Source organism: Leopardus geoffroyi, chromosome E1, assembly GCF_018350155.1.
Source record: "Leopardus geoffroyi isolate Oge1 chromosome E1, O.geoffroyi_Oge1_pat1.0, whole genome shotgun sequence".
Taxonomy (NCBI): Eukaryota; Metazoa; Chordata; class Mammalia; order Carnivora; family Felidae; genus Leopardus; species Leopardus geoffroyi.
Window position 1 is genome coordinate 56,721,299 of NC_059330.1, and position 24,024 is coordinate 56,745,322.

The 24,024-nt window shown below is 59.2% G+C and overlaps 1 protein-coding gene across 1 annotated transcript in view; it reads left to right on the plus strand.

Moving 5' to 3' along the window:
- The first annotated feature begins 922 nt into the window (after positions 1 to 922).
- Positions 923 to 24,024, plus strand: part of MGAT5B (alpha-1,6-mannosylglycoprotein 6-beta-N-acetylglucosaminyltransferase B) — a 72,690-nt gene continuing 49,588 nt past the window's right edge. The window contains 4 exon segments of the mRNA XM_045489742.1: positions 923 to 1,456; positions 5,464 to 5,540; positions 5,543 to 5,575; positions 13,282 to 13,429. Of these exon segments, the coding sequence (XP_045345698.1) occupies positions 1,389 to 1,456; positions 5,464 to 5,540; positions 5,543 to 5,575; positions 13,282 to 13,429 (326 nt within the window). The 5' untranslated portion in view covers positions 923 to 1,388.

A 24,024-nucleotide genomic window follows, 5' to 3' on the forward strand; every position in this document is an offset into this window, starting at 1 on the left:
TCGCTGCACTGGCCTCCTGGCCGGTAGAAGCCGCTGACCCACGCCTGTAGTGGCAAACACATCTCCAAAGTCGAGAAGTGGAGGGGGACGGGGTCGAGGGCACGTAAATGCTTTATCGAGTAGGAAAGCGCCTTGGCCAACCTCAGGTCACTCTCATTTCATAGTGGAGAAGCCGAGGCTCTGAAGTGTCCCTGATCTGCCCGCGTCGGCCACTTGTTAACGGAGCGTCTGAGACAAGAGCCCAGGTCAACACCGCGCGCCCTGGCTTCTGGGCTCAGTGGATGAGCCTAAGCGCGAGAGGCGGAGTTTGAACTTAGCTCAGTAAGCAAAGGGGAGCCGCTGCAGTTTCTGACCAGAGAGGGCCAGAGGATGGGTGAGGGCTGCAAAGCGACATCAGAGGTGGTGTGAAGGGGCCAGGACAGAAGGCCACCGGGGGAGATAGGGGCAGGGGCGGCGACGCCAGGAAGGGCCCAGGCGCCGGAGGAAGTGGGGAGGGGGAGGGGGTCTTCTCCCAGCGCCGACCTTTTCTGTGCTCCGCAGGAGCCGAAGCGGGGCTGGTGGCTCGCGGGATGCTCCCGAAGGCCGGGCCGGGGAGGTGGCACAGCTGGTGGGGGGAGGCGCAGGGACCCCCGCCTCCCCCCCCACCCACACCCGGCCCGGAGGGCGCGCTTCCGGGCCGCAGCCACGAGGTGGCGCCGGCGCGCCGAGGAAGCGCGGCGGCCGCTCCAGGGCCGCCCCAGCAGCGGCTCCTCCGCCTCCTCCGAGGAAACAATGCGGCGCCTCCCCGCGTAGCGCGGCGCGGGGCCGGACGCCGGACACCCGAGCGCGGGCAGCCGAGCGAGCGGGCGGCCGGGCGGGCGCGGGGCGCCCTCGCCGAGAGCCATGGGCGCGGCGCGGCGCGGGGCCGGGGAGCGGCGCGGCCCGGAGGCGCGGGGGGCCGGGACGCGGGCCCGGGGCCGCCTCTAGCCGGCACCGAGGGCGCGGGTCCGGGGATGAGGGCGCCCGCGGCGGGGAGCCCGTCTGCGCGCCGCGGCGCCGTCCCGCCCAGCGAGCGAGCCCCAGCAGGCAGACGCGCGGCCGGCGGTCGGGGAGCGCGCCGCCTCCCGGCCCTAAAAATGTGAAGCGGGGAGGGCGGAGACGCAGAGACGGCCCGGCTGGGCGCCCTCGCCGCCCTCCGGCAGCCGCGCCGCTCCCCTTCCCCGCCCGCCCAGGCCGCGCCGACCCCGAGCAGCGAAGCCGCCGAGCCCCCGCCCCCCCACTTCCCTCCCGGCCTCGCTCAGACCCGGCTTCGGCCCGCCGCGGGTTCGCGGCCCGGACGCGGCGGGAGCAGGGCCCGGGACGGTGCGTCCGGCCTTGCCCGCGGCTCCTCGCCCAGACAAGTTTGAACAATGATCACAGTCAACCCGGATGGGAAGATAATGGTCAGAAGATGCCTGGTCACCCTGAGACCCTTTCGGTAAAGTTCTCTCCCGGCTGGCGCGGGGAGGTCTTTTTGTCCGAGGGGGCGCGGGGTAGGGGTGGGCGAGGTCGTTCCCCGCGAGGGGGCCCGTCCCAGGGGCAGAGGGCGGCGGTTCGTGTTTGTGATGGCCGGCGGGGCTGTGGAAGGGATGGGGCCGAGGTTCGGGTTCGGGTGGGGAGGGGCGTGTAATCCTGAGACGTGCCCCGAGGTGGCGAGGACTCGGGGTGCGAGGGTGGGAACGGGGGCAGAGCGCACCCGGGTTGTGGCCCTGGGCCCGGGAAGTCGCCTCTGCCAGGGTGCCCCTTCCCCGCCCCTCAGGGTCCTTCCCACTTCTCAGACGGCCCCACCCCGGCGGCGAAGTTCTTGCGCGGCGCTGGGAGGCTTCCCCGCCCCGCGTGCGAGTCGAGCCCTGGGTTGAGTCGTCCACCTGTCCCACCGCTTTGCCCTCGTCTTCTGCTCGCGCTCCCGTTCTCGCGGCGGCGTGCGGGCCTGTCTCTAACGGGAGGTTCCCCGAGATGGAGCAAGGACGCCCTCCCACCCCCCTTTCTGCTGGGAATTCGACCCTCCTTAGCGTCCGTGGAGAGTTGGTGGCAGGGGCGGCGCTGTGGAGCGCCAGGGCAGCGGGAGCCGGGACCTCTGGGAACGTGGAGGCAGGATAGAGGCGAAGACGGATCCTTTCGCCCCAACCTCGGGGGGGCCAAGTCTAGCTGGGCTCTGTCGAACCCCTCCAGGCCCCTCCCCCCTCCCAGACCCCGGGCTCCTCTCCCTAGAGCCCGCGGAGCCCGCCTGCTGCTGGGGGTGGGGAGGAGACGCTAAGCGATGGGTGCCCAGCGGGGTCGGAGGGCCACCTTGCCCCGGGGGGCTGGGTGGCAGAGGGCGCCGAGGGAGTGGCGAGGGCGGGGCGGTGGTCGCACTCCGGATGCGGCCACAGGTTCGGTGTGGACGCGGCTCCTTTCCGCTGGGGCAGGAGCTGGGCAGGAAGAGGCGCAGGAGGGCTGTGGGAGGGTCGGGTTTTGAGCCCCTCCCCTCCAGGCCTTTGGCCGGAGTCCCCGCCCCTTCCAGCTGGTCTCCCTCCAGCCCCCAGACGGGAATACCTTGGCTCAGGTGTCTCCGGCCTCCCCAGCACCTCCAGCCTCTGGATGGGCTGGGCCTGTAGTGTGGAGCTAGGCAGCCTGCCTTCCCGACAGCACGGCTCATGATGGACCGCCGATGTCTGGAGGATGCGGGAGGGGAGGATCGTAGAGTTGGCGGTCCCAAGTGTAGGGCCTTGGGCAGGAGGCAGGGGGATGGCTCGACGCAAGGTTCGCATGGGAAGCAGGGAGGGAAGTGGGCGTCCCTGGAAAGGACCTTACTCCTCCAGCGAAATCCTCGAAGGCCTGGCTGACACTGACCGTTGAGAGGGTCCTCTCCCGGTCTCTGCCACCCCATGTCGTCCCGCCCTCCAGGTCATGGGAAGGCCCGCCAACCGACCCGAGCTTTGGCTGGACGTTTTCTGGTGCAATTGGAGGCGGCTGCTGGAGCCAGCACCATGGACAGCGCCCACTCCCCAGAGCTCCTTCCCTCTGGGGTCCTGGCTTTTTCAGGCTTTTATCTGAAGCCAGGATTCAGAGGTGGTATTGCATAGACTCCCCTCCCTTCAAGTTCTGTTTATTCACCTAGGGTCTTCCTAGGCTACCCAGAGAGTCACAGCCAGCAGTGGAATCTTCGTGTCCCCTTCAGATGGAGGGGAGCTAGCCTCTAACCACATCACCTCTACCTGTTAATTTTTTTTTTTTTTTTTTTTTTTTTTTTACCTGTTAATTTTTAAGTCCAGGCTGGGAGCCCTGCTCCCTTTAGTTTCCCCAGAGCCTCATTCTGTAGTTGCTCCCGGAATATCGTTTGAATGGATACACAGACGGACGAAACCATTTTTACTGGAATCCACCATCAATGGCCCTAGGATTGGGGTCTGGCAGAGAGAGATTCAGATGAGGTGTGTTTGGGGCGTCAGATTCTAGGCTAAAAGTTTAGATCTCTTTCTCATAGCAGGTTTGTTTGAGCCCTGGCTCTAAATACAACCCCAGGGGCGCCTGGGTGGCTCAGTCGGTTAAGCGCCCGACTTCGGCTCAGGTCACGATCTCGCGGTCCGCGAGTTCGAGCCCCGCGTCGGGCTCTGGGCTGATGGCTCAGAGCCTGGAGCTTGCTTCCGATTCTGTGTCTCCCTCTCTCTCTGCCCCTCCCCCGTTCATGCTGTGTCTCTCTGTGTCTCAAAAATAAATAAATGTTAAAAAAAAATTAAAAAAAAAATAAAAATAAATACAACCCCATAGCTGGGGAGGGGGTTTGAGGGAGCGGGAGACAATAAACTTGAGGAATACGTCCTTGTCCTCAGGCCGGGAGACGATAGCTGATTCTTTCAGAATCTTCCTGGGTGCACAGCCACCCGCCTCCTACACTGTTTCTCTGGCTGCTGTCCTGAGACCAGCCTGGCTTCATCTTGGGATCCCAGGGACCCATCCTCAAGCTTGGTGGAATGCAGTGAGGGTCCCTCAGAGGTGAGGGAGCAGTGTCTCGTGCTGGGTCGCCTGTCCTCCTGTCACCTCCTGGGGGAAGCCCCCAGTGCTTTCTCTGCTTTGGGGTTGTGCCCCCTCTCCAATTGAATCTCTAACAGCTTCATTTAAATATGGGGTGGGAATTTTGTTGTGCTTTTATTTTCTTCTGCAATTGCGTGTTTTCTTTAATGGGCCAAGTTTTAATTAAATACTGCTCTGCCAGCTTCAAATAATGAAGATTAAAATGCATAAAGCAAGTCTTGCATGGGGACGCACACAAATGTGGAGGTGAGGGTGGCGGGTGGAGGTGAGAGGGCTGGAGGTCTCTAGCATGACTTGTGGGGCTCCCTGTGGTGAGCCTGGCCTCATATAGGGTGGGGTTCCTCGCCCTGACCAGAGCGGCAGGGGTCTCTGTTTTTAGCTCTGCCGGTTCTGCAAGTCCTCTGATACATTCAAGGTCCCCGAGAAGCTGCTACCTCTGGCCTCCCTGGGACGGTGCTGGTTAGCTCAGTTCTCCTGTTTGAGGCCCGGCACCTAGTACGGAAACAGCAGGAACATGGGGCTCCCTGCTGTCCCCCTGGGGCTACCCCAGTGCCTGGCACCTGGGAACTAATCAACTCTGTGTTGAAGGGACGAACAAGGGTCCTGTTTTGACCAGCTCTCCTGATCCGTGCAATAACGCGCTCCCCAGATGACACCCCGTGCTCAGGCATCCGCCTCCCTGATCGGTCAGTCCGGAAGCTGACGACTGCTATGTGCCTGCCCGGTGAAGATGGGGGTTGGGAGTAATCTGGGCCTGGAAGGTGGCCACATGGCCCTGGCCTTGTAGATCGTACCCTCTGGTAAGAATGGAGGCACACGCCACCCGCCTCGAACATGATAAGGAGGTGTTCAAGCCAGCTCATGACTGATTGCCTTGGCAAGACCTGTGTGCACAGTGCTGAGCTGAGCCCAGGTGATTGATGGGATCCAGGTGGGTTTTGTCTGGACCAATTACTTGCCCTCTGGCTGGCATCGGGTCCTGCTGTTTCCATCTATGCCCGTGCTTCTCAGACTTCAGCGCGTAGCAGGATTGCCTGGAGAGCTTGTTAAAACGTGTTGCTTGCACCACCCCCAGAGTGATTCAGTAAGCCTAGGATTGGAGCCCAAGACTTTGCATTTCTACCAATTCCAAGGTGATGCTGTTGCTGGCCTGGGGATCACACATTGAGCCTGCTTAGTGAGCCAGGCTCTGTCTGGAGTCTAGAACTTGCCGGATCTATGCCTGTATCAGTGTCCCCTGGGGTTTTGCGTGAGGCTCGTGGCCAGCCCCTTGTAGTCCACTTCTCTTTATTCTGCTGTGACAAGAGACCTGGCCAGGAGCTCAGCCCCGTTTCGTCCTCACACCCTCACCCATTCATTTGTACAGGGCCCTTGCTGGGTAGGGGTGCACTCCGCTGACCTGTCTCTGACCCGCCCTGTTGCTCCCTGCAGGCTCTTTGTCCTGGGTATCGGCTTTTTCTCACTGTGCTTCCTGATGACGTCTTTGGGAGGCCAGCTCTCTGCCCGGCGCCCGGGGACTCCCCCTTCACCATCCGCACAGAAGGTATCTTGGTGGGGAAAGTGACTCAGAAATGGGTGCAGGTGTTTGTGGGTTTGGGAGAAGGAGGCCTTTGAACCTAGCAAACTCAAGGGACCTTCTGGGTCTCCATCCCAGGGATCCTGGCCACCTCGTCTATGGATGTGTGCTTGGAAAGGGACTGTGGCTTGGGCCGCGTGACCTTGCACGCTGCTCTGGTGCCCCAGAGCTGTGATCATCAGGCTTCTTCTGGTGCAGACTCTCGGGCCAAGGAAGGGCCTTTGAGTCGGGGTCTCCCAGGCATCCGAAGGGGCTGCTTGAGTTGTTTCTTCAGTGTGTGTGTTGGGGGAGAGTGTTTCCGAATATGACGCTTGTCCCTTTGAGACACACATACTCTGTGCTTTTGACCCAGGCTGTGGCCATGGCTGAGGTGGGTGGGAGGTGGGGGCCGGAGTCAGAGGGAAGACCCAGTCATGGCTCATGTGTCTTATCTCTGAACCCTTGGGACCCAGTCCAGACCTTCGTGGCTCCTTGCCCACGTAATACATGTGAGGGAGTGGAACAGAGGTTCAGAGCATGGGCTTTGGGGACCAGATGGACCTGGTTTGTACCCTGGCTCGTTATCCCCCAGCTGCATACGATTGGCCATGGCACTTAGCACACCTACAGAGAAGGAAAGTCATGACCGTCTTCGGGGGCTGGATTGAATGAGCTCACAGCACTGGGGGCATGATGGGGTCATGACCAGGAAGAACGCCCAAGGATGGCCCTCCTCCCCTCTCTTCCTACTCCAGGAAGAGCGGTGAACAGTGCAGAGTCCTGCTCAGTGTTTCTTAGAGGCTCTTTTGGTGACAGTGGGCAGGAGACACGCAGGTTAGTGGGGCAGCTGAGACACATGAGGCTTCTAGAACTATTCATCGGGCTGGCTGGGTAGGCGACTCTGCAGAGATGTCTGTCTGAAGTCCACTTTCTCGCCCCGCCTCCCCCCTCCCCGCCCCGGGGCTCAGCGATGTGGCTCCCCTGTTCCCACTGGCAAATATACCCTAAGTAGAATGGGCTGTCATCCAGGGTGGATGCTCTCAGGGGCCCTGGTTAGGCCATCTGGTGTCTCCTCATTAGATTTCTTCCTTTGGTTTCACGTGTACTTCTTTATATTTGCAAAGGCTCCTGGCAGGAATTTCACATTTATTAGTCATTCAAACCTGGATGCACATTAACGTGTCCCAGCTCTGACTTGCAGAGACTTGCTTCAGTCTCCCCGAGCTCCTGTTGTCTCCTCTGATAAACGGGGATCATGCCTGCGCCCCCCAGGATGGCCACCAGCAGCATTAAGATAACACGTATGGAGGGGCTCTCGCAGCGTCTGGCACACGGCGCGTGTTCCATCCGTGTTTACTGGACGTGTTCAGTCTGAGACGGGACAGTGCGGAAAAGGTTGTCTAGGGAAGAGGGCCGAGGAGATGCTGGGATGTCTACACAGGAGATATACGTGTGAATAGGGGCTGGAAGACGGAAGGCAGGGCGGTTGTGAAGGCGCACTTGAGGGGAAGCTGGGGGGGGCGCTATGAGGTCACTGGTGGGGAGGGGGGTGGATGAGTGTGAGGACGTAGGTTGCACAGATCGCTGGTCAAGCTCCCTGGCTGCCACTCCTGGAGAGGGGGCGTGTCCGTCTGGGTGGCTGCGATAAGGGGCTTGAGGAAGTCGGGTCTCCAGAAAGGTCAGGGATCCAAGAAGGTGGCAGTTGGGGGCTGGGGGGGGGGGGCAGAGGAGGGGCGTATGCCTGGGCTCTGGTCCCCCTGCTCATCTCCCTGGCAGGGGATGGGTCCAGTGGCCCAGAGCACAAGGGACTTGCGGGAGCCCTGCAAAGACGCCTGCAAAGACGGTAGGAGTCCAGGGCCAGCCAGACCTGTGTCTTGGGGGTGGGCGGAGCCCTAGAGGGGAGAGGACTCGCCCAAGGTCACGCAGTTAGGTTAGAGGCATGTGTGTGTCTGCATGTGTTGTGTGTGTGCGCCTTCAACTTTCTACTGGACTGTAGTGCCCCCAGACCGAATGCATCCATGCACCCAGCAGCCTAGATCAAGGAACAGAACATGATCAGCCCCCCGAAGTGCCCTCCTGCCCCCTCCTGCGGATGACTGCCCCAGGGGTGTCAGGACCCTGACTTCTCCTAGCGCAGACGAGTTGTTCCTCTTCTTCGGACTGTCAGAGGGTGGAATTGCATGGGGGTGGGGGTGGGGGGCGGATTCTGTGTGTGCCTTTTCCTCTCACGACTCTGTTTGTGAGAGCCACCCGTCTCCTGGTGTGTGGCTGTCGGCATTTGTCTTCACGGCTGTCGTGCAAATTCCATTGTGTGGATGCATCATATTATGCTTATCCAAAAAAAAAAAAAAAAAAATCCTCGCATCGGTCAACAGAACCATCTGAGCCCACCTGGGGAAACAGTCTGTCCTCTCCCGGCTTGTCAAGCCTGTGAGGGCAGCGGGTCACCCCAGGACGAGGCTGGGGAGAGGTGGATGGAAGAAGGGTGTTCTCCACAAGGCCGGGGCCGACGGTAGCCTCTGTCGACGGTGGTCTCCCTGGGGAGGCTCCAGATACCCCTCTGGGCCAGTTTATATTTTGTGATAAAGTTTGCTATTTGGGGGATAAAAATCTCCTTCTATATGCTACGCACTCATCTTAAGATCCAGGGGGAAGGAAGCTGGCGGGGAGCATGACCGGGAGAAATGTAACCTAATTCCCTCTTGCTGCAAGGGGCTTGGGCCTTGGTGGGGGGAGGCTTTTGGGCATGCGCCTCACCAAACCCCAGTCCCTCTTCCCTGCCTCCTGGCTCCACCTCCCCTGTCTTGTCCTCGGGAGGAACTTGCTCAAGGGGCCCCGATAGGAAGTTGTGTCCGAGGCCTCCCTCCCAGTGTTGCTGCAGATTCCCTTCCTGCTCCCCGCACCCCCAGCCAGGATTTGAACCTGGGGAACATCAGAGAAATATTTCCTTGTTCTGTGGCTGTCTCTGGCCTCCGACCATGGTGCTAGGGGGCTGTTTCTCTCAGAGGCTGGTAATAGATGGGGGGCCAGGGAGGTCTCTTCTACCTGACACAACGGGGGGCTCCTCCCATTTCCAGGAACCAGCTAGAAAGGGTAGGGGTGGGGACAAGAAAGGACAAGGCTGGGGGGTGGGGACAAGGGAGGATGGGAGACAGACACAGAGAGTGTGGAGGAGGGAGCAGAGGGGGCCTGGTGGGAAATCGACCACCTCTGTCTGTATCTCCTGGCTTCCCAGCTTTCCTTATTTATATGGAAATATGGAGACAACGCTGGGGCCTCCCATTAAATACATTTCAATTTAGCCGACACCAAGAGCGGTGAGGTGACTCAGGGCAAGCCGTGGCAGGGGCTGCTCTGCTGACAGTCCCTGGGTGGGTGGTGGCAGTCAGGGGACTAGCTCCGTGCCCTGGAGATCCTCCGAAAGTGGTGGGGAGCTGGCTGCCCAGGTCTCTGGAGCTTCTAGTCTGTGCCATTTGCAGACAAGAGGGGCCACCCTGAGTCCCCCAGGGGCTGGGGACGGTCTTGCAGTCTTGGTCTGGTCCGATGGAGGTAGCCTTACAGTTACCCTTTCTGTTGACATTTAAAAAAAATTTTTTTTTAATGTTTATTTATTTCTGAGACAGAGAGAGACAGAGCATGAGTGGGGGAGGGGCAGAGAGAGAGGGGGACACAGAATCCGAAGCGGGCTCCAGGCTCCGAGCTGCCAGCACAGAGCCCGACGCGGGGCTCGAACTCACAGACCGCAAGATCATAACCTGAGCCGAAGCCGGATGCTCAACCGACTGAGCCACCCAGGCGCCCCATCTGTTGACATTTTTTAAGAGTTGGCTTAATCCTTCCTATGAAGGGCAATCCCGAACCCCACATATCTCTGAGGACTCTCTGGGGGGCTTACGTTTCCCTGGCCACCTCTTGCTCTGATCTCCTGCTTCTCCCCTCCTACGTCCTCCGTGTCCCCGGCATTGACCTAGAGGGAAGGGCATGCTTTCCCAGAAGCCCCTGCACAGAGGTGGGGGTAACGGCATGGGGGCTGTGACCACTGCTCAGCAGAGCAAGCAGATTGCAGTTTCCTCCTGCATCCCTGCAGCTGGCGCTTCCCCCCACCCCTGCACGGCGCGGCCCTGCCGCCCCTGCCCCCTGCCTCGTTCTCCCTCCTCCTCTCCCAGGCTGAGCCAGGAATCTCGTCTCCCTACTTGAATATGCAGGGTCATTTAGCTCTTTGTCCCTCTGCCCTGGGCATCTAGCCTCTGCTCTGGCCCTGAGCTCTCGCCCTAAGGGGATTCGGCCACCTTTGAGAGGAACGGTTCTTTCTTCTCCTGTCACCCTCGTTTCCAGAGGCAATTAGGGGATGAGCCACAACGGCAGTCCCAGCCCATAGAACCTCAGGGTCCAGTAAGTCCAACGCCCTCATTTTATAGGAGGAGAAACTGAGGCCCAGAGAGGGAAAGTGGCACACCTATCGGTCCCGCACCCCTGCGGCTGGCGGCCGAGCGGGTGGAGTCCAGGCTTCGCGACTCCCACTCCGGCTTGCCCGAGGCCGCTGTCCTGCTCTGACTCTGCTTGGCTTTTGGGGTCGCCGCGTCTCTCAGTTATTGGCCCCAGCAGCTGTTTTGCAGCCTGCCCGGTGGGGCTAAGGGTGTGTCTGTGGGGAGGCTGTGTCCCTGCGGTTCCAGGGAGGGGCTCAGGCAGTGAGGAGGAGTGGAGGAAGCCTGGGATGGGCTCAGAGAGAGGGGCGGCAGTGTGACAGGGCCCGGGTGCCAGGCCCGAGGCCTTCCAGGGAGCACAGCACTGCTCCAGAAGCAGTGATATGGGCTCAGCATCGCCGGGGTGCCGCGTCTGCAGGAGCGAGCTGTTGTCCAGACTCTGTGGTTGGTCCAGTTGGGCCTGAGTGCTCTGGCCAGGTCATGGCTGGGGGAGAGGGGCTTGGTTAACAGGCTCTGACTGAGGGTGTCCCCAACCGTGGTCTCATTCTCCTTTTTTCATCCCACACCTTTGGGGAAGAGGCCACCTGAGCCTGGGCTGTGAACATCGGCTCATCAGGGCTGCCCCGGGAGGCCGTGCAGGTGGCGCACTGCACAACTCCAAGAGTGGTACTAAGCAGGGGCCAGATCAGATCATCTGATGTTCCCCTATTTTTCTAGCTGAGATGATGGGAACCCCCCCTCTTGTTTTACTCTGTGCTCCGGGCATCACGTGAAAGCCAGGTGTTACATTTGGATGATGGACTTGGGTGGGGGTCTCAGGGATGAGAGCGATTGAAAGACTAACTGTTGGCCCCGATTCTGCGGAGTTGAAAGAGAGAGGAAGCTATTTATATCTTCTTGGATTGATTGACTGGTTGAGTACTGAGTGAGTGGGGCGGGGCGGAGCGGTGGGAGAAACTGGCTTCACCTCACGCGATGGTGAAATCTCCTAATCCCAACTGGTTTGTTAAAAATCTACCCAGTCTTTCCAAGGGGGGGAAATGTGGGAAGCCTTCTAGCTATTTCAGCTGCTGGTGCGGGAATGGAGACGGGGTGGAGACAGTGCGTCTTTACTTCCTTCCTCTAGATGTGCATTTTCTCCAACACCGTCCCGCCGCTGCTGTTCTTGGGTAACTGTGTGTGTGTGTGTGTGTGTGTGTGTGTGTGTGTGTGTACGTGCTTTGGAGCCCGGGACCCTGGCTTCTTTAAGGAAACTGCAGCTCTGCCTTGCTGGGGACTTGGTGGCCAGCTGGCACTTCCTTCCATAGCACGTGAATGAGCCCTCCCCGGCTCTTGGTGGCCTCCCTTCTGACCTCAGGTGGGCTCAGCTTCCAGGGGACCCCAGCCAGGGGGTGACTTAGTGAGAGAAAGTTTTAGCAGCCACTGGGCCAGGCCAGGCCCCAGAGCCAGGGGACACGGGGGACAATCCAAGCAGAAACGTCACAAGCAGCCTTGGTGACACGAAGCCTTCCTTGCCGCCCCCCCCCCCCCAGCTCAGTCCTATGCCTGGAACAGAGGAGGACAGCCCCCTCCTGTCTCCCCTCTTCTCCCCACCTCTGCCCCCCACTTCCTAGTGGCCTGCCATGCTCTCTGCTGCCCCCTCTTGGCACTGTGACATCGGATTATTGTTCCTTGGGTTGGGGACACAGAGGCCAATAGTGTTGCCATGACTCGCCCTTGGCCACACGGCCACATCGGGGATTGGTGGCAGAGGCGGGCGAGAGCCCCTCTGAGCTCACTGGGCCCCAGTGCTGCTGGTCCCCCGCCCCCCGGCCCTCACGATGCCCATGCACACGGGCAGACCGGCAGCGTCCGGTGACCGTGGTTCTTTGCCGGGGGCTTCCTACAGTCGTTGGAGCTGGCTTTGCCACCCACGGCAGGTGGAGAGTAGCAGAGCCGGGCTGTCCCTGGGAGCAGCCCTCAACAGTGACTGCAGGAGATGTTGAGCGCATACCCTGGCTCCCTCACGGCCCCTCCACCCGCAGAGGACAACTCTGGGGGCAGGCTCTTTACCTGCTGGTTTCCCCAGTTTGGTGGCTCGCCCTCTCTGGGCTGCCTCCCCTTCCCTGTGTCATCTCCTCGCTCCCTGACCGGGGTTTCCTTCACCTCTCAAATAAAAGCCTCACCCTTAAACTCTGGTCTTGGGCTTTGCTTCCGGAGAACCCGACCTAAGGCCCTCCCATCCCCACCCCTGGAAACCCCGGGAAGCATTCAGGTCTCCATAACAGGGCTCATTTGCTGTGAGAGGTTCAGAGCCTGGCCCCGGGGAATCTCACGGAGCCCAGCAGGGGATTGTGGCTCCTGGAACCGAGTACCTGTGGACCGTTTGGAGGGGCCGTTAACACCTCCACGTGATTTGGTTGAAAAGGGAGGCAGGGACACGATGATCGGGAATAATTAGGAAATCGTGGAGAATCTGGGCTGGTTAATGAATGGCATCTCGGCTGAAGCCCCTTGCTTCTAGTTAATTTTGCTCTTCACGAGGTCTCTCTTGCCCCTCAGTCCAGGAGTTGATCTTTGGGAATCCAACGGCCAACTGAGAGTCAGGACGAGTTCGCGATGGTTTTCTATGCTGGGGTCCGGGGGAGTGGGGTGAGGAAGGGGTCTGGCCGGGCCCAGAGGCTGGCAGGAGAACAACAGCGCCCCGAGCTCCTTCAGCGTGGGTTCACAACCTCTCCTGTGTATGCACACCACGTGGGTGGCCAGCAGCCTGCAGACCCCTGGGCCCCACACCCTACAGATGTGAATCGGCAGACGGTGACTAGGGCCTGAGAGTCCGGATTTTAACAACCTGGCCAGGAGAGTCAGGTGCGGAGTGGGCGATTGACCCCATTTTTGGAAGCCCCGATCCAGAAATCCTGTCTGGACCTTAGTGCTGGGGGACCCTGGGGTTCCTGCTCCCCCAACTGGCCCTTTCCTGTCTCTGCACAGACCTGAGATTATGTCTAAAGCTCCATTTTGCAGGCGACCAAACGGAGGCCCAGAGAGGTTAAGATGATCTCAGTGTCACCCAGGTGGTAGAGAGCAGGTTGGCCCCGGGCTCTGTACCCCAACACAACAAAGCGGGGGGCGGGGATCTCCTGTCCTGCAGGGGTGAGGGGTGGGGTGGGCTCACTCTCCCGACCCCTCCTTGGCCTGGGAGAGTGGGAGCGGGGCTGGAGTCTGAGCCGCCAGGTTCAGGGGGCCCCCGGGCTGCGGCTGAGCCTGACTGTGCCCGTGGGCCGTCTGCAGTGTTGGGCGGGCCGGAGTCCCGCGGCGTCCTGCGCAAGATGAGCGATTTGTTGGAGCTGATGGCGAAGCGAATGGACGCGCTGGCCAGACTGGAGAACGGCAGTGAGCTGCACCGGGCTTCTGGCGACGGGCACTTTGCTGCGGACAGGTAAGGGGTCCCCGCAGGGAGAGTGGCACTTGGAGTGGGGGAGGGGTGGATCACACCGTGCGGGGCGGGGGTGGGGGCGGGGGGGGGGAGGGGAGGGACAGCAGGGGACAAGTGCCGTGCAGCCAACAAATGCTCTCCCAGAGCTGGGGGGGGGTGGGGGGGTGCTATCGGTCAGCCCCCTTTCTGCTAATGGAGAAAACTTAAGAAATACGGAAGCCGCACAAGAATACCACCCCGGAGCGCGTTTCCACCACCAGATTCAGCGGCTGTTAACGTCTTGCCATGTTGGTGGCCGGACTCCCTCTTGTCCCTTCTTCATAAGGACCAGCGATGAAGGCCGGGGGGCACTTTACCTGCTTCCCCGTGGGGACAGGTGCCTTCCCGAGTTAGGCGTCAATGTCTCCCGGCGCATGCGTGTTGTATAAGCGCATGCTGGGAACGCGCGGTGCGTGGGGTTCACGGGCATCCCACAGCTGCATTTCCTGCACCTGCTTTTTTCACTCGACACGGCACTTTTGAGCTCTGTCCACGCCGACGGTCATGCGGGGGTGGGATGGCCCCGGTGGTTACCCGTCCTCCACCGACGGGCCCGGGTCATTTTTTGCCAAAAAGGATTTCTTGGTTTACTCGTTCTAAATATTTCCCTCCCGAGTCCGGAATATCCAAACATCTCCAAGAGTCTGGGCCACGGTCCCATGGGCCTTAGCAGCAGGCCCACACCAAATGGTGTCTTGGGTGTGTAAGTGCCCGGAACCCCAGAGAATAAGGAAGTGCGGAGTCAGGGCCCTCGGACTGGGCTGCGGAGGGAGGGGCTTGCAGCACCCCCCCCCCCCCCCCCCCCCCCCCCCCCCCCGCCCCATCCCAGGGAGACGGGCTCCGCCTGATCTCTTTCCAACACTGGGGTTCCTTGTGACGTGGATTTGCGCAACGTGTTCTAACTGCTAAAAAGTAAGTTTGAAACCGGCACTCAACATGATTTAGGAAAAGCTATGCCTTGGCCGGTGTGATTTGCTAAGAATGTTCTACGGCTGAAAAACCCAGCGGAAATCCACGCTTCTAGACAACGTGTAGGAAAGACGTACCTCAGCCAGCACGTGGGAGGTAAAGGCCGAGGCTCCGGGCACCTGCTGTTTGGAGTTTCGCAGAGTCAAAGTTCAAGTGTTGGCGGCCGGTCCTGGTCATTGTGGGGCCCCGGCCGGCCGGGGGAGGGGGCGTGTGGCACGGACCCCTCCTCTGGAGCCGCGTGGGGTCCGCTGACATAGCCTGTGCGGGCCGGGCTGCTGGTCACGGGACACACCTCACACGGGCCCCGCTGACTGAGTGTCCTGACGGCCGGTCGGGTCCAACCCCAACGGTGTCGTCAGCTCTACCCCTGCTTCGTGGGTGCTTTAATCTCTGCCGCGCCGAGGAGGGAACCGAGGTGCAGAGAAGTTCCGGAACTCACCCGAAGTTGCCCGGCAGCTGAGGGGCCGGGCCCGGCTCTGGACCGAGGCCAGCTAACTCCGGAGCTCACGTTTCTGACCCCTGTGCCCTTGGTGGCCGCTTAGTGAACGTGTGGCTGCGTGTGGGTTAGTTTTTATTCCTTTGCAAGACTTCGCATCAATTAATTTACAGCTCAGGGGGAGAATATCCTTCACTAGATCTTTGCCTTGATTTTTTTTTGGGGGGGGGGTGGGGAAATGTAGACACCGAAAGGACAGTCCTGGAACCTGGTAGTGTGAGGAACCGGCCACAGTGCCTGGCTCCTGAGTCGGCTGCTGGGTGCTGGGCGCCTGGTTAGACGCTCTCTCACCATCCTGGGATGAGCGCCTGACAGAACAAACTAGACAGATCCTCAGGAAATATATTTTGGACCCACTAAGCGCCAGGCTACTGGTGCTGGTGACGCAGTGATGAGCTTGTCCTCACTCCTGTGGAGGAGACAGGCAGTAACTGAGAAAAAGAGGTAAATGAGATAATGTCAGATACCCATACGTGCTCTGAAGGGTTTGGGGTGGGTGTCCAGGAAGCTACTGTTCACACAGGGCAGTCTGGGAGGGCCTTTCTGAGTTGGTGATATTTCAGCTTGATTCTGAACAACGGGAAGGAGCCAGCCGCGCGAGGAGCTAGGAGTAGAGGACTTGAAGAAGCGAGAGGAACAGATGCAAAGGCCCTGGGGTAGGATAAGCTTTAGTGTGTTGGAGGAAAAGAACCAATGGGAAAGGCAACATGGCGGAGGGTGGTGAGGGATAGGACAGGCTGACAGGGCAGGTGGCGTAGGGCTTTGTCAGCTGTGGTGAGTATTGAGGACACTATTCTAAGAGGCGTGGGAGTTTGCTAGAGGGCTCACAAAGAGGGGGTGATAGGAGCTGGCTTTGTTGGTTTTTTTTTAAGGATAGCTCTAACTGCTGTGTGGAAAAGGGAAGCGGGGGAGCTGGTGGCAGAAATGGGGGGAGGGAGGCAAAGGTGTTGGGCTCCCATGGAGTTCCTTCCCTCTGGGGCATGAGATCATTTTCTTCTGCATGTACATGGCGTCCATTGTCCGTCCATCGTCCCTCTAATCCAACCCCTCACCCCCGCTGTCTCCTCCTTGCTCCTCTCCTGCCTGCCCCCAGCTCTGCGGCCGTCCCTCCTGGCTGTCTGTCGGGCTGTCCACAGGTCACCAGGGCAAGGGCAGAGGACGCTGTCGCCTCTCCACTGAGCACCCAGCTGTGGGTGACAGAGCAGAGGGGCAGCTGGCCTGCCTTTTTGGACGCTGGGGGGTGGGGAGAGCTATTGTCAGCAGCTCCACGCCTCTCTGGTTTCTTCCCGTCCTGGCCTCTCCCTCCCTCCCTCCCCTGCCCTGCCTCGGGGAGGAGGGGGAGTCCGCGCCACCTCCTAGCTCCCTCCCGACCAGGGGAAGTAGCAACAATCCATCAAGACCAGCAGAGCCCATCAAACCCCATAGGCAGAGCCGTAAATTTCAGGGACATTGTTGTTTCTTGTTTCAGGGAGAGAAATGGGCGTGTCCAGGGCACGCAGTGTGTCTGTGGGTGTGTGTGTGTGTGGGGGGGGGGTGCTGGCTCACACCTCCCGCGTGCACAGACCCTCCAGCCCCCTGCCCACCTTGACCCACCCGGGGCTGACCTGGCTGCGGCCGGGCAGATGAGAATCCTGCGATCGTGCTGCTGTGCTTCCAGAAGACTCTGTTCCCCTGCGCTTGGATTCCCCCGCCTCAAAATGATCTGTGGCCTTCACTACCTCCTCTGTCCTCCTCCTGCCCTGCCCTGCCGGAAGCTTCTGGACTGTTGCCTCCCCCCCCCCCCCCCCGCCCCCGCGTGGTTGGCATGTCCTCTGGGAAAGCAAATTTGCTTTTTTAGCCTAGGAAAACCTAATTAGGGGTTATTTGCAGATTTGCTGCAAATGGCATCGTATTATGTACCCTAAAGCCAAACAGTAATGATCTCTGAATTTCCCATAAGGCTTCTCTGCAGCAGCAAAGACGGCCAACGTTTCAGGCCGTCTTCTTCGTTCGAGTCAAGCATGAGCCCGTATCTGCCGGGCGCTTACTGTGTGCGGAGTCTCGGCCGGGGTTTCTGGAATGGGTGGAGAGGACACAGGGGGACCGGGGGTGGACCCTGCTGGGGAGGGGGATCCCGCACCTGGCCCGGGGCACAGCTGGAGAGTCACGACAGCAGGTCTCTGTTGGAAGTTCCAGCGGCTCACGCCCTGCAGGGAGGGTCTGAATCCTGGCTGCTGACTGGGGCGGTGGCCCGGCAGCACGTCATGTGACTCCTCCGAGCCCCGCTGTCCTCATCTGGCGGGGAGAGATAACAGCAGAGGGTTAACGTCTAGAGGACCTGGGGAGTGAGGGGAGCAAACCCCAAACTTGATGGCTGTGGAAATGGCCTACAGACTCTAGATGCCCCAGGTTATGTCTTCAGTCTCAAATACCCACCTGCCCACCTACCTGGGGGTCCCAGGAATGACTCAAATGCGGTGTCTCCTGGGTACACCCGAGCCCCCCATCTCCCCAGCCCTCCCGACCCAGGCCATGCCAGCCCCACTGTTTCCATTGCCCGGACCCCCAACCTTGGCGTCGGCCTTGACCCTTCTCCCTCTCGCTTGTATCCAGTCCGTGAGCAAATTGTCTCCACCTTCAGAAGGTGCCCAGAATCCCACCTCTCCCCACGGCCGCCACCCGTGTCCCCGTCCCCCCACTGATTCCCAGCTCAGCAACCAGAGAGATTATTTTAAAATACCAACTCAGGGGTGCCTGGCTGGGTCATTCGGTAAAGCATGCGACTCTTGATCTCAAGGTCTTGAATTCAAGCTCCGTATTGGGCATGGAGCTAACCTAAAAAAAAAAAAGAAATACCGGGGCGCCTGGGTGGCTCAGTCAGTTGAGCGTCCGACTTCAGATCAGGTCGTGATCTCACAGCTCGCGAGTTTGAACCCTGCGTTGGGCTTTGTGCTGACAGCTCGGAGCCTGGAGCCTGTTTCAGATTCTGTGTCTCCCTCTCTCTCTGCCCCTCCCCTGCTCATGCTCTGTCTCTCTCTCTCTCAAAAATAAATAAACATTTTACAAAAAATTTTTTTTTTTTTTTAATTTTTTTTTTTTCAACGTTTATTTATTTTTGGGACAGAGAGAGACAGAGCACGAACGGGGGAGGGGCAGAGAGAGAGGGAGACACAGAATCGGAAACAGGCTCCAGGCTCTGAGCCATCAGCCCAGAGCCCGACGTGGGGCTCGAACTCACGGACCGCGAGATCGTGACCTGGCTGAAGTCGGACGCTTAACCGACTGCGCCACCCAGGCGCCCCCAAAAATTTTTTTTAAAATACCAATTTGGTCAGGTGCCTCCTCCTGCATGGCTCCCTATCATACCCAGTGGCCTGTGACCCCCGTGTACCCAGCCCTGTTGTGTGTCTGGCTCACCCCCCCTGCTATCTTCCGTTTCACTCTCTGGGCTTTAGCCCACCAGCCTCTCCGCTGTTCCTGTAGCACAGTGGTCGCCCTCTGGCCACAGGGCCTTTGCACAGGCCGTGCGCTCTGCCTGGAATGATGTTCTTTCCTCAGATCCAGCCAAGTGAGTCAGTTTTCTTACTCTCACGGTTTCCTCTGGTTTTTGCTTAAATGTCACCAGCGAGTCTTTCCCCGAGGACCTATGTCAAGCTGCACCCACTCTCCTGGACTCCCCATCCCTCTTCACTTATCACCCCCTCGCCCTGTGTATTTCCACGATTTGTTTGTGTATGTCTGTCTCCCGAGCTGGAATGTATGCTCTGTGAGGGCAGGGGTTTTGCCTGTTTGACTTCTGGATCCCAGAGTTCAGTAAGTGCCTGCTGAAGAAAAGAAGGATGGGGCGCCTGGGTGGCTCGGTCGGTTGGGCGTCCGCTTCAGCTCGGGTCATGATCTCACGGGTCGCGGGTTCGAGCCCCGCGTCGGGCTCCGTGCTGACAGCTCAGGGCCTGGAGCCTGTTTCCGATTCTGTGTCCCCCTCTCTCTCTGCCCCTCCCCCGCTCAAGCTCTGTCTCTGTCTCTCTCAAAAATAAACATTAAAAAAAAAAAAAGGAAAGGAAACAAGGAAGGGAGGAAGGAGGAAGGGAAGACAGGTAGTTTGGGTGCCCTTGGGAGCTCTGTTAAATGTGAACCTGGCACGTGTAGCGTCACAGGGAGCCAGAAGCCACGTGCGCTGTGGCCATCCCTGTCCCAGACGACTTCCCGTTCTGTACACGGAGGAGGCTGGCCCACGTGGGGGTGCCTAGTTGCTGCCCTGTGGCGTCTGGGAGCAGGAGCCGCTTGAACCCCGGGGGCCGCCGGCCACCGTGTGAGTGTAGAACCCTAAACGTGGTCACGGCCCCGGACCTGGTGATTTCGTGCTGGGAATCCGTCTTAGGAGAAGCATCTTCACTTAGAAACGCGTTTGTGAACATGTTGGTCACGGACGCCTTTTTTATAGCGTCAAAAAGTGTGAGCAACGGGGCGCCTGGCTGGCCCGGGCAGTGGGGTATCCGACGCTTGATCTCGGGGTCGTGCGTTCGAGCCCCGTGTTGGGTGTGGAGAGATTACTTAAAGTAAAATAAAGTCTAAAAAAAAAAAAAAAAGATGTTTGAGCAACGCTTGAAATGTCCACCAGCAAGGACACGGCGCCAGACTGTGGTGACTCGGTGGGGCTCATGCCGTCATCAAATAGGACGTGGACGGGGACCTGCGGGGATTTTAGGGACAAGGGACAATGTGAAAAGAGCAGTTTCTGTAATTATAAACAGAGTTGGATTATAAGTTAAACAGTGCAGCAGAGATGACCGAAAGGAGGTGTGTCGAGATTCTTGTCTGGGTAAGGAGAGGAGGGTTTTTCCATTTAAAAAAAAAAAGAGAGGGGCGCCTGGGGGGCTCAGTCGGTTCAGCGTCCGACTTCGGCTCAGGTCGTGATCTCACAGTTCGTGGGTTCGAGCCCTGCATCGGGCTCTGTGCTGATGGCTCAGAGCCTGGAGCCTGCTTCGGATTCTGTGTCTCCCTCTCTCTCTGCCCCTCCCCCGTTCATGCTCTGTCTCTCTGTCTCAAAAATAAATAAACCTTAACAAAAAAAAATTAAAAAAAAAAAGAGAAACTCAAAAATTCTCCTAGATGCTGTTGGCTACCTGCGTACCAGCAAAGCCTGTGGCCTGAGCCAAGAAGCCTACGTGGGAGGGTGGGGAGCAGGGCAGGGGGCACGAACCTGGGAAGACCACTTTGGGGGCTGCTTTTATTTATTTTTTATTTTTTAATTTTTTTTGGGGGGTGGCTGCTTTTAAAGGCATGCCTCAATCATGTTCCACCCTGTGCGGGGCCCCTCCCTAACAGGACAGCCTCCCTGTGGAGATCGGGGTGGGGGTGGGGGCGCTTGTCTGACCCCAGGGCTGGAGAGAGGCTGGGCTGGTGGGGAGGGACCGGCAGCTGGGTGACAAGGGCAGTCAGGCTTCCAGGGCGGAAACCTAGCAAATATGAGGATAAGTGTGAACAGTCAACCATCCTAACAAAGACAGAGATTCTCAACATCCAACTGTATGCTGTTTGTAAGACAGGCAAGATACACCTGTACAGTAGGGTCTCCATATGTCTTCAACAAAATATACACGTGAGATATTAAAAAAAAAAAAAAAATCCCCCGGGGGAAAGCCAGGCCTGGGGTGTGGGGGTGGGAGCTGGAGTCTGGCTCCTGTGTCCCCGAGGCCAGCTTTGCCACCCTGCTTTGCCCCGCTCATGGGGCACTGACCCCTTCCCCACGTGCTGAAACCGCACGAAGCCCGACTCCAGCTCTGTTCCCGTCAATAGTGGGGAGGTCATCCGTCTGTCTGTCTATTGCTCTAATATAAATCTATGTGGATGGATGTGTATGTGTATTTCTTGGTGCAAGAGAGAATGCTCTCTGCTCTTGCTTAGGACGGGGCTACAAGATCCTGGGTCAAGTTCAGAGCCCCCCCCCCCCCCCACAGCATCAGGGGCTCTGGATGGGGGTGAAGGGGGCCAAAGACGTGGAGGAGGAGAGCGGTAAAGTTGCAGGGAAGGCTGGACACTTTCCGTCCCGTGTGGTATGTGTGAGAGGGGGACAGACAGGGAGGGAGCCAGCCTCAGAGAGAACGCGTCTCCCCGTCCACGACGCTCGTGTTTCTGGCCGAACGTGTCTGTCTCTCTCGGCCAGCGTGTCTGTGGGCACCTGTGGGCTGAGTCTCGGTGTTTTAAAAGGAAAGCGACCAGTTTCGTAATAAAATAACAACTCCCAGCAAGCACGCTGGCCAGCTGTGCGACAATCGATACCCTGTTAATTGAATGCAACCCTCATAAATCATGGGAGGAACATGAAATTCAGCCTCCTTCCCTAGGCGTCCAGAAGAGCTTGTTCAAGGGGCCAGGGAATGAGGGTGGCTCAGGGGCCGAGAGGAGGGGCTGGGGCCTCAAGGGGGCCTCTCTGGGGGTGTGGCCTGAAGCCAGCAGATGACTGGAGCCCAGCCAGCCTGGCTGGCCGAAGGGACAGATACGTGGCATCTGTGTCCTGCCCCTGTGATGACTGGCTGTGGTGTTGGCTGCCTCTCTGGAGCCGGGGGGGGGGGGGGGGGGGGGCACTGGGGCAGTGGCTGGGGCCTGGCTGCAACACGGGTGGCCTTGGGGGCTGGCCTGTCCAGGAGGCCACCTGTGCTCTGGTGGAGGGGTTGGCGGTCCGCCTGTGGGTGCGAGGTGAGGGGTGCTCAGGCAGGAGAGCCGGAATACCGTGGATACTGGAGTATTGTCCCAGTGGCTCCCCGGGGCTGGGGAGTAGGGTGACCAGGGGCCCGGCTTGGCCTTCTTTCCCTTTGCAGGTAAGAAACAGTCGGCCGCATGCCTGTCGCTTCCTGGTTGTGCAGAAATCACACGGGCCCGTGTCCTGAGCTCCGGGTGTGCTTTCGTGTTTTGCAGACGCAGTGGGAAGGAGCAGGGGCTGGCAGAGAGGGCCACGGCCTGAGTCCTTGCCCCGTCCCCAGCCTGCATGCCACCTCAAGGACGTCGTCGTTGTGATTTTGTCTTTTCCCGGTCAGTTTCCCCTCCGTAAAGTAAGGGGCGAGGCCGGCAGGGCTCTGGGGTCCTCTCCGGCTAATTTGGGAATGCTGATTCCCAGACCCGGGCAGGCCCTCAGGGCCCTCGTGTGCCCAGGAAGGCAGTGTGATGGGTTTGGGCACCCTGAGGGGGCGGCTCCACCAGGCAGGGCAGGTAAGAGCTCCTAGAGTGGGCGGGGTGCGGGGGGCATCTCTTAGCCCTTCTCCGTGGGGTAGGGGCAGCGGTGGCCTCCTCGGAAGCTTGCCCGTGGATCCTGGGACATGCTTTCCCCTTCCCACCTCTGCCCTGCCTGCTGTCTGCAGACTTTGTGTCTCAGGCTGGCTCAGGCCCCCTTGGGCCCCTTTGCTGGGAGAGGGAGGTCGGGGGCCTCTTCTAGCCAACACCAGCCTGGGATGGCCCTCCGCCCTGAGGGCTGAGTTCTGGTGTCCAGTGGACTTTGATGGAGAGCTGGCTGAAGCAACAATAATAATAGTTAATGAAGATAATAAATAATAATAGCAGCCTCTCTCTGTTGGATACTTATTATGTACTTTGACTTGACCAGTGGCCCAGTGAGGAAGGTTCTATCCAGGTCTGTGATTCGCAGATGAGGGCCCCGGGCCCAGGCAAGGAAGGGCCTGGCCCAGATCGTAGACCTGGAGGGGGCGGTGCCTGGCCTGCGTTGTCTGCCCAGCCCTGTGGTCCTGAGACTACCACGTGACTGCCACATTTGGAGACGGGGGCGGGATGTGAAAAGGTCCTGTGGTTCTTCGTGGAGTGTCTGCCCAGCTGGGAGGGATGGTAGGACCCAGCTGACCTGAGGGCCTGCTGGCCCTAAGAGCTTCCCTCTTTTCTGCCCCTGCCCGGCACTCACAGCTTACAGGTTGGGGCCGGAGAACCTCACCCGTCGTGGGGAGCCGCGGGGTCGGGCTCGGGAATAACGCGCTGCTACAGGGTTAAGTGCAAAGGGGGGGCAGGGGCATTGGGTAGAAACGGTCCTGAGGGTTCCACCCCAGGGATGTCACTCCCTAGATCACGGCCTTGGTCCTGACAGCCTGCCCCACCCCCACCCCCTGTGCCCACCCTTGAGCACAGACCCCTTGCCGGTGAACTGGTACCTGATTTTTCCACTTAATAGCTCCGTGGCCCTGAGCAAGTAACTCAGCCTTCCTGTGCCTTGGTTTCCTCCTCTGTACAATGGGACCATTAGAAGGGATCCTGATGCTGTGGAGAGAATTGCCTGGGGCCCCCTCAGCAGGAAGCCCCTGCACAGACGTCCTGGTCCATCCCCCCCTTTTTCTTTTGCACTTGGGAGCTTCTGAGGCCGTGGCTGTGGTCTGCGGTCTCCTGGCACCTAGTTGCACTGTCGTTCTTTAAGAGAGCTTCCCAGGGAGAGAAGACTAATCATATATATATATATATATATTTTTTTTTTTAATGTTTTTTAAATTTATTTTTGAGAGAGAGAGACAGAGCGTGAGCAGGGGAGGGGCAGAGAGAGACGGAAACAGAATCCGAGGCAGGCTCCAGGCTGTCAGCACAGAGCCCGATGCGGGGCTCGAACTCACAAACCACAAGATCATGACCTGAGCCGAAGTCGGACGCTCAGCCGACGGAGCCACCCAGGCGCCCCAAGACTAATCACATATTATTTGAAAATAAAAGCGCCTGGGTGGCTCTGTCGGTCGAACGTCTGACTCTCGATTGCATCTCAGGTCATGATTCCAGGGTCACGGGATCGAGCCCCGCATTGGGGCTCTGCGCTGAGGGTGGGGTCTGCTTGAGCTTCTCTCTCCCTCTGCCCCTCTCCCCCGCTCAGTCTGTCTCTTCTCCCTTAAATAAAATTAAACAAAGAAAATGAAAGTGCTGCCCACGTGCGAAGTCCAGGATAATGGCGGTGGCGTCACGTCTGAATTGTTAAGTCGGACGGATGTCACCTGCCAGTGATGCTGCCTGAGAAACGCTTCCCGTGCGAAAATCCTCCAAAACGTAAAGTGCTTTGTTCTGCGGTCAGACTTGCGATGCTTCCTTTGGGGGCCGGGGCGATTGCTGCGGATAGGGAATAAAGGCGTCTCAGGCATTT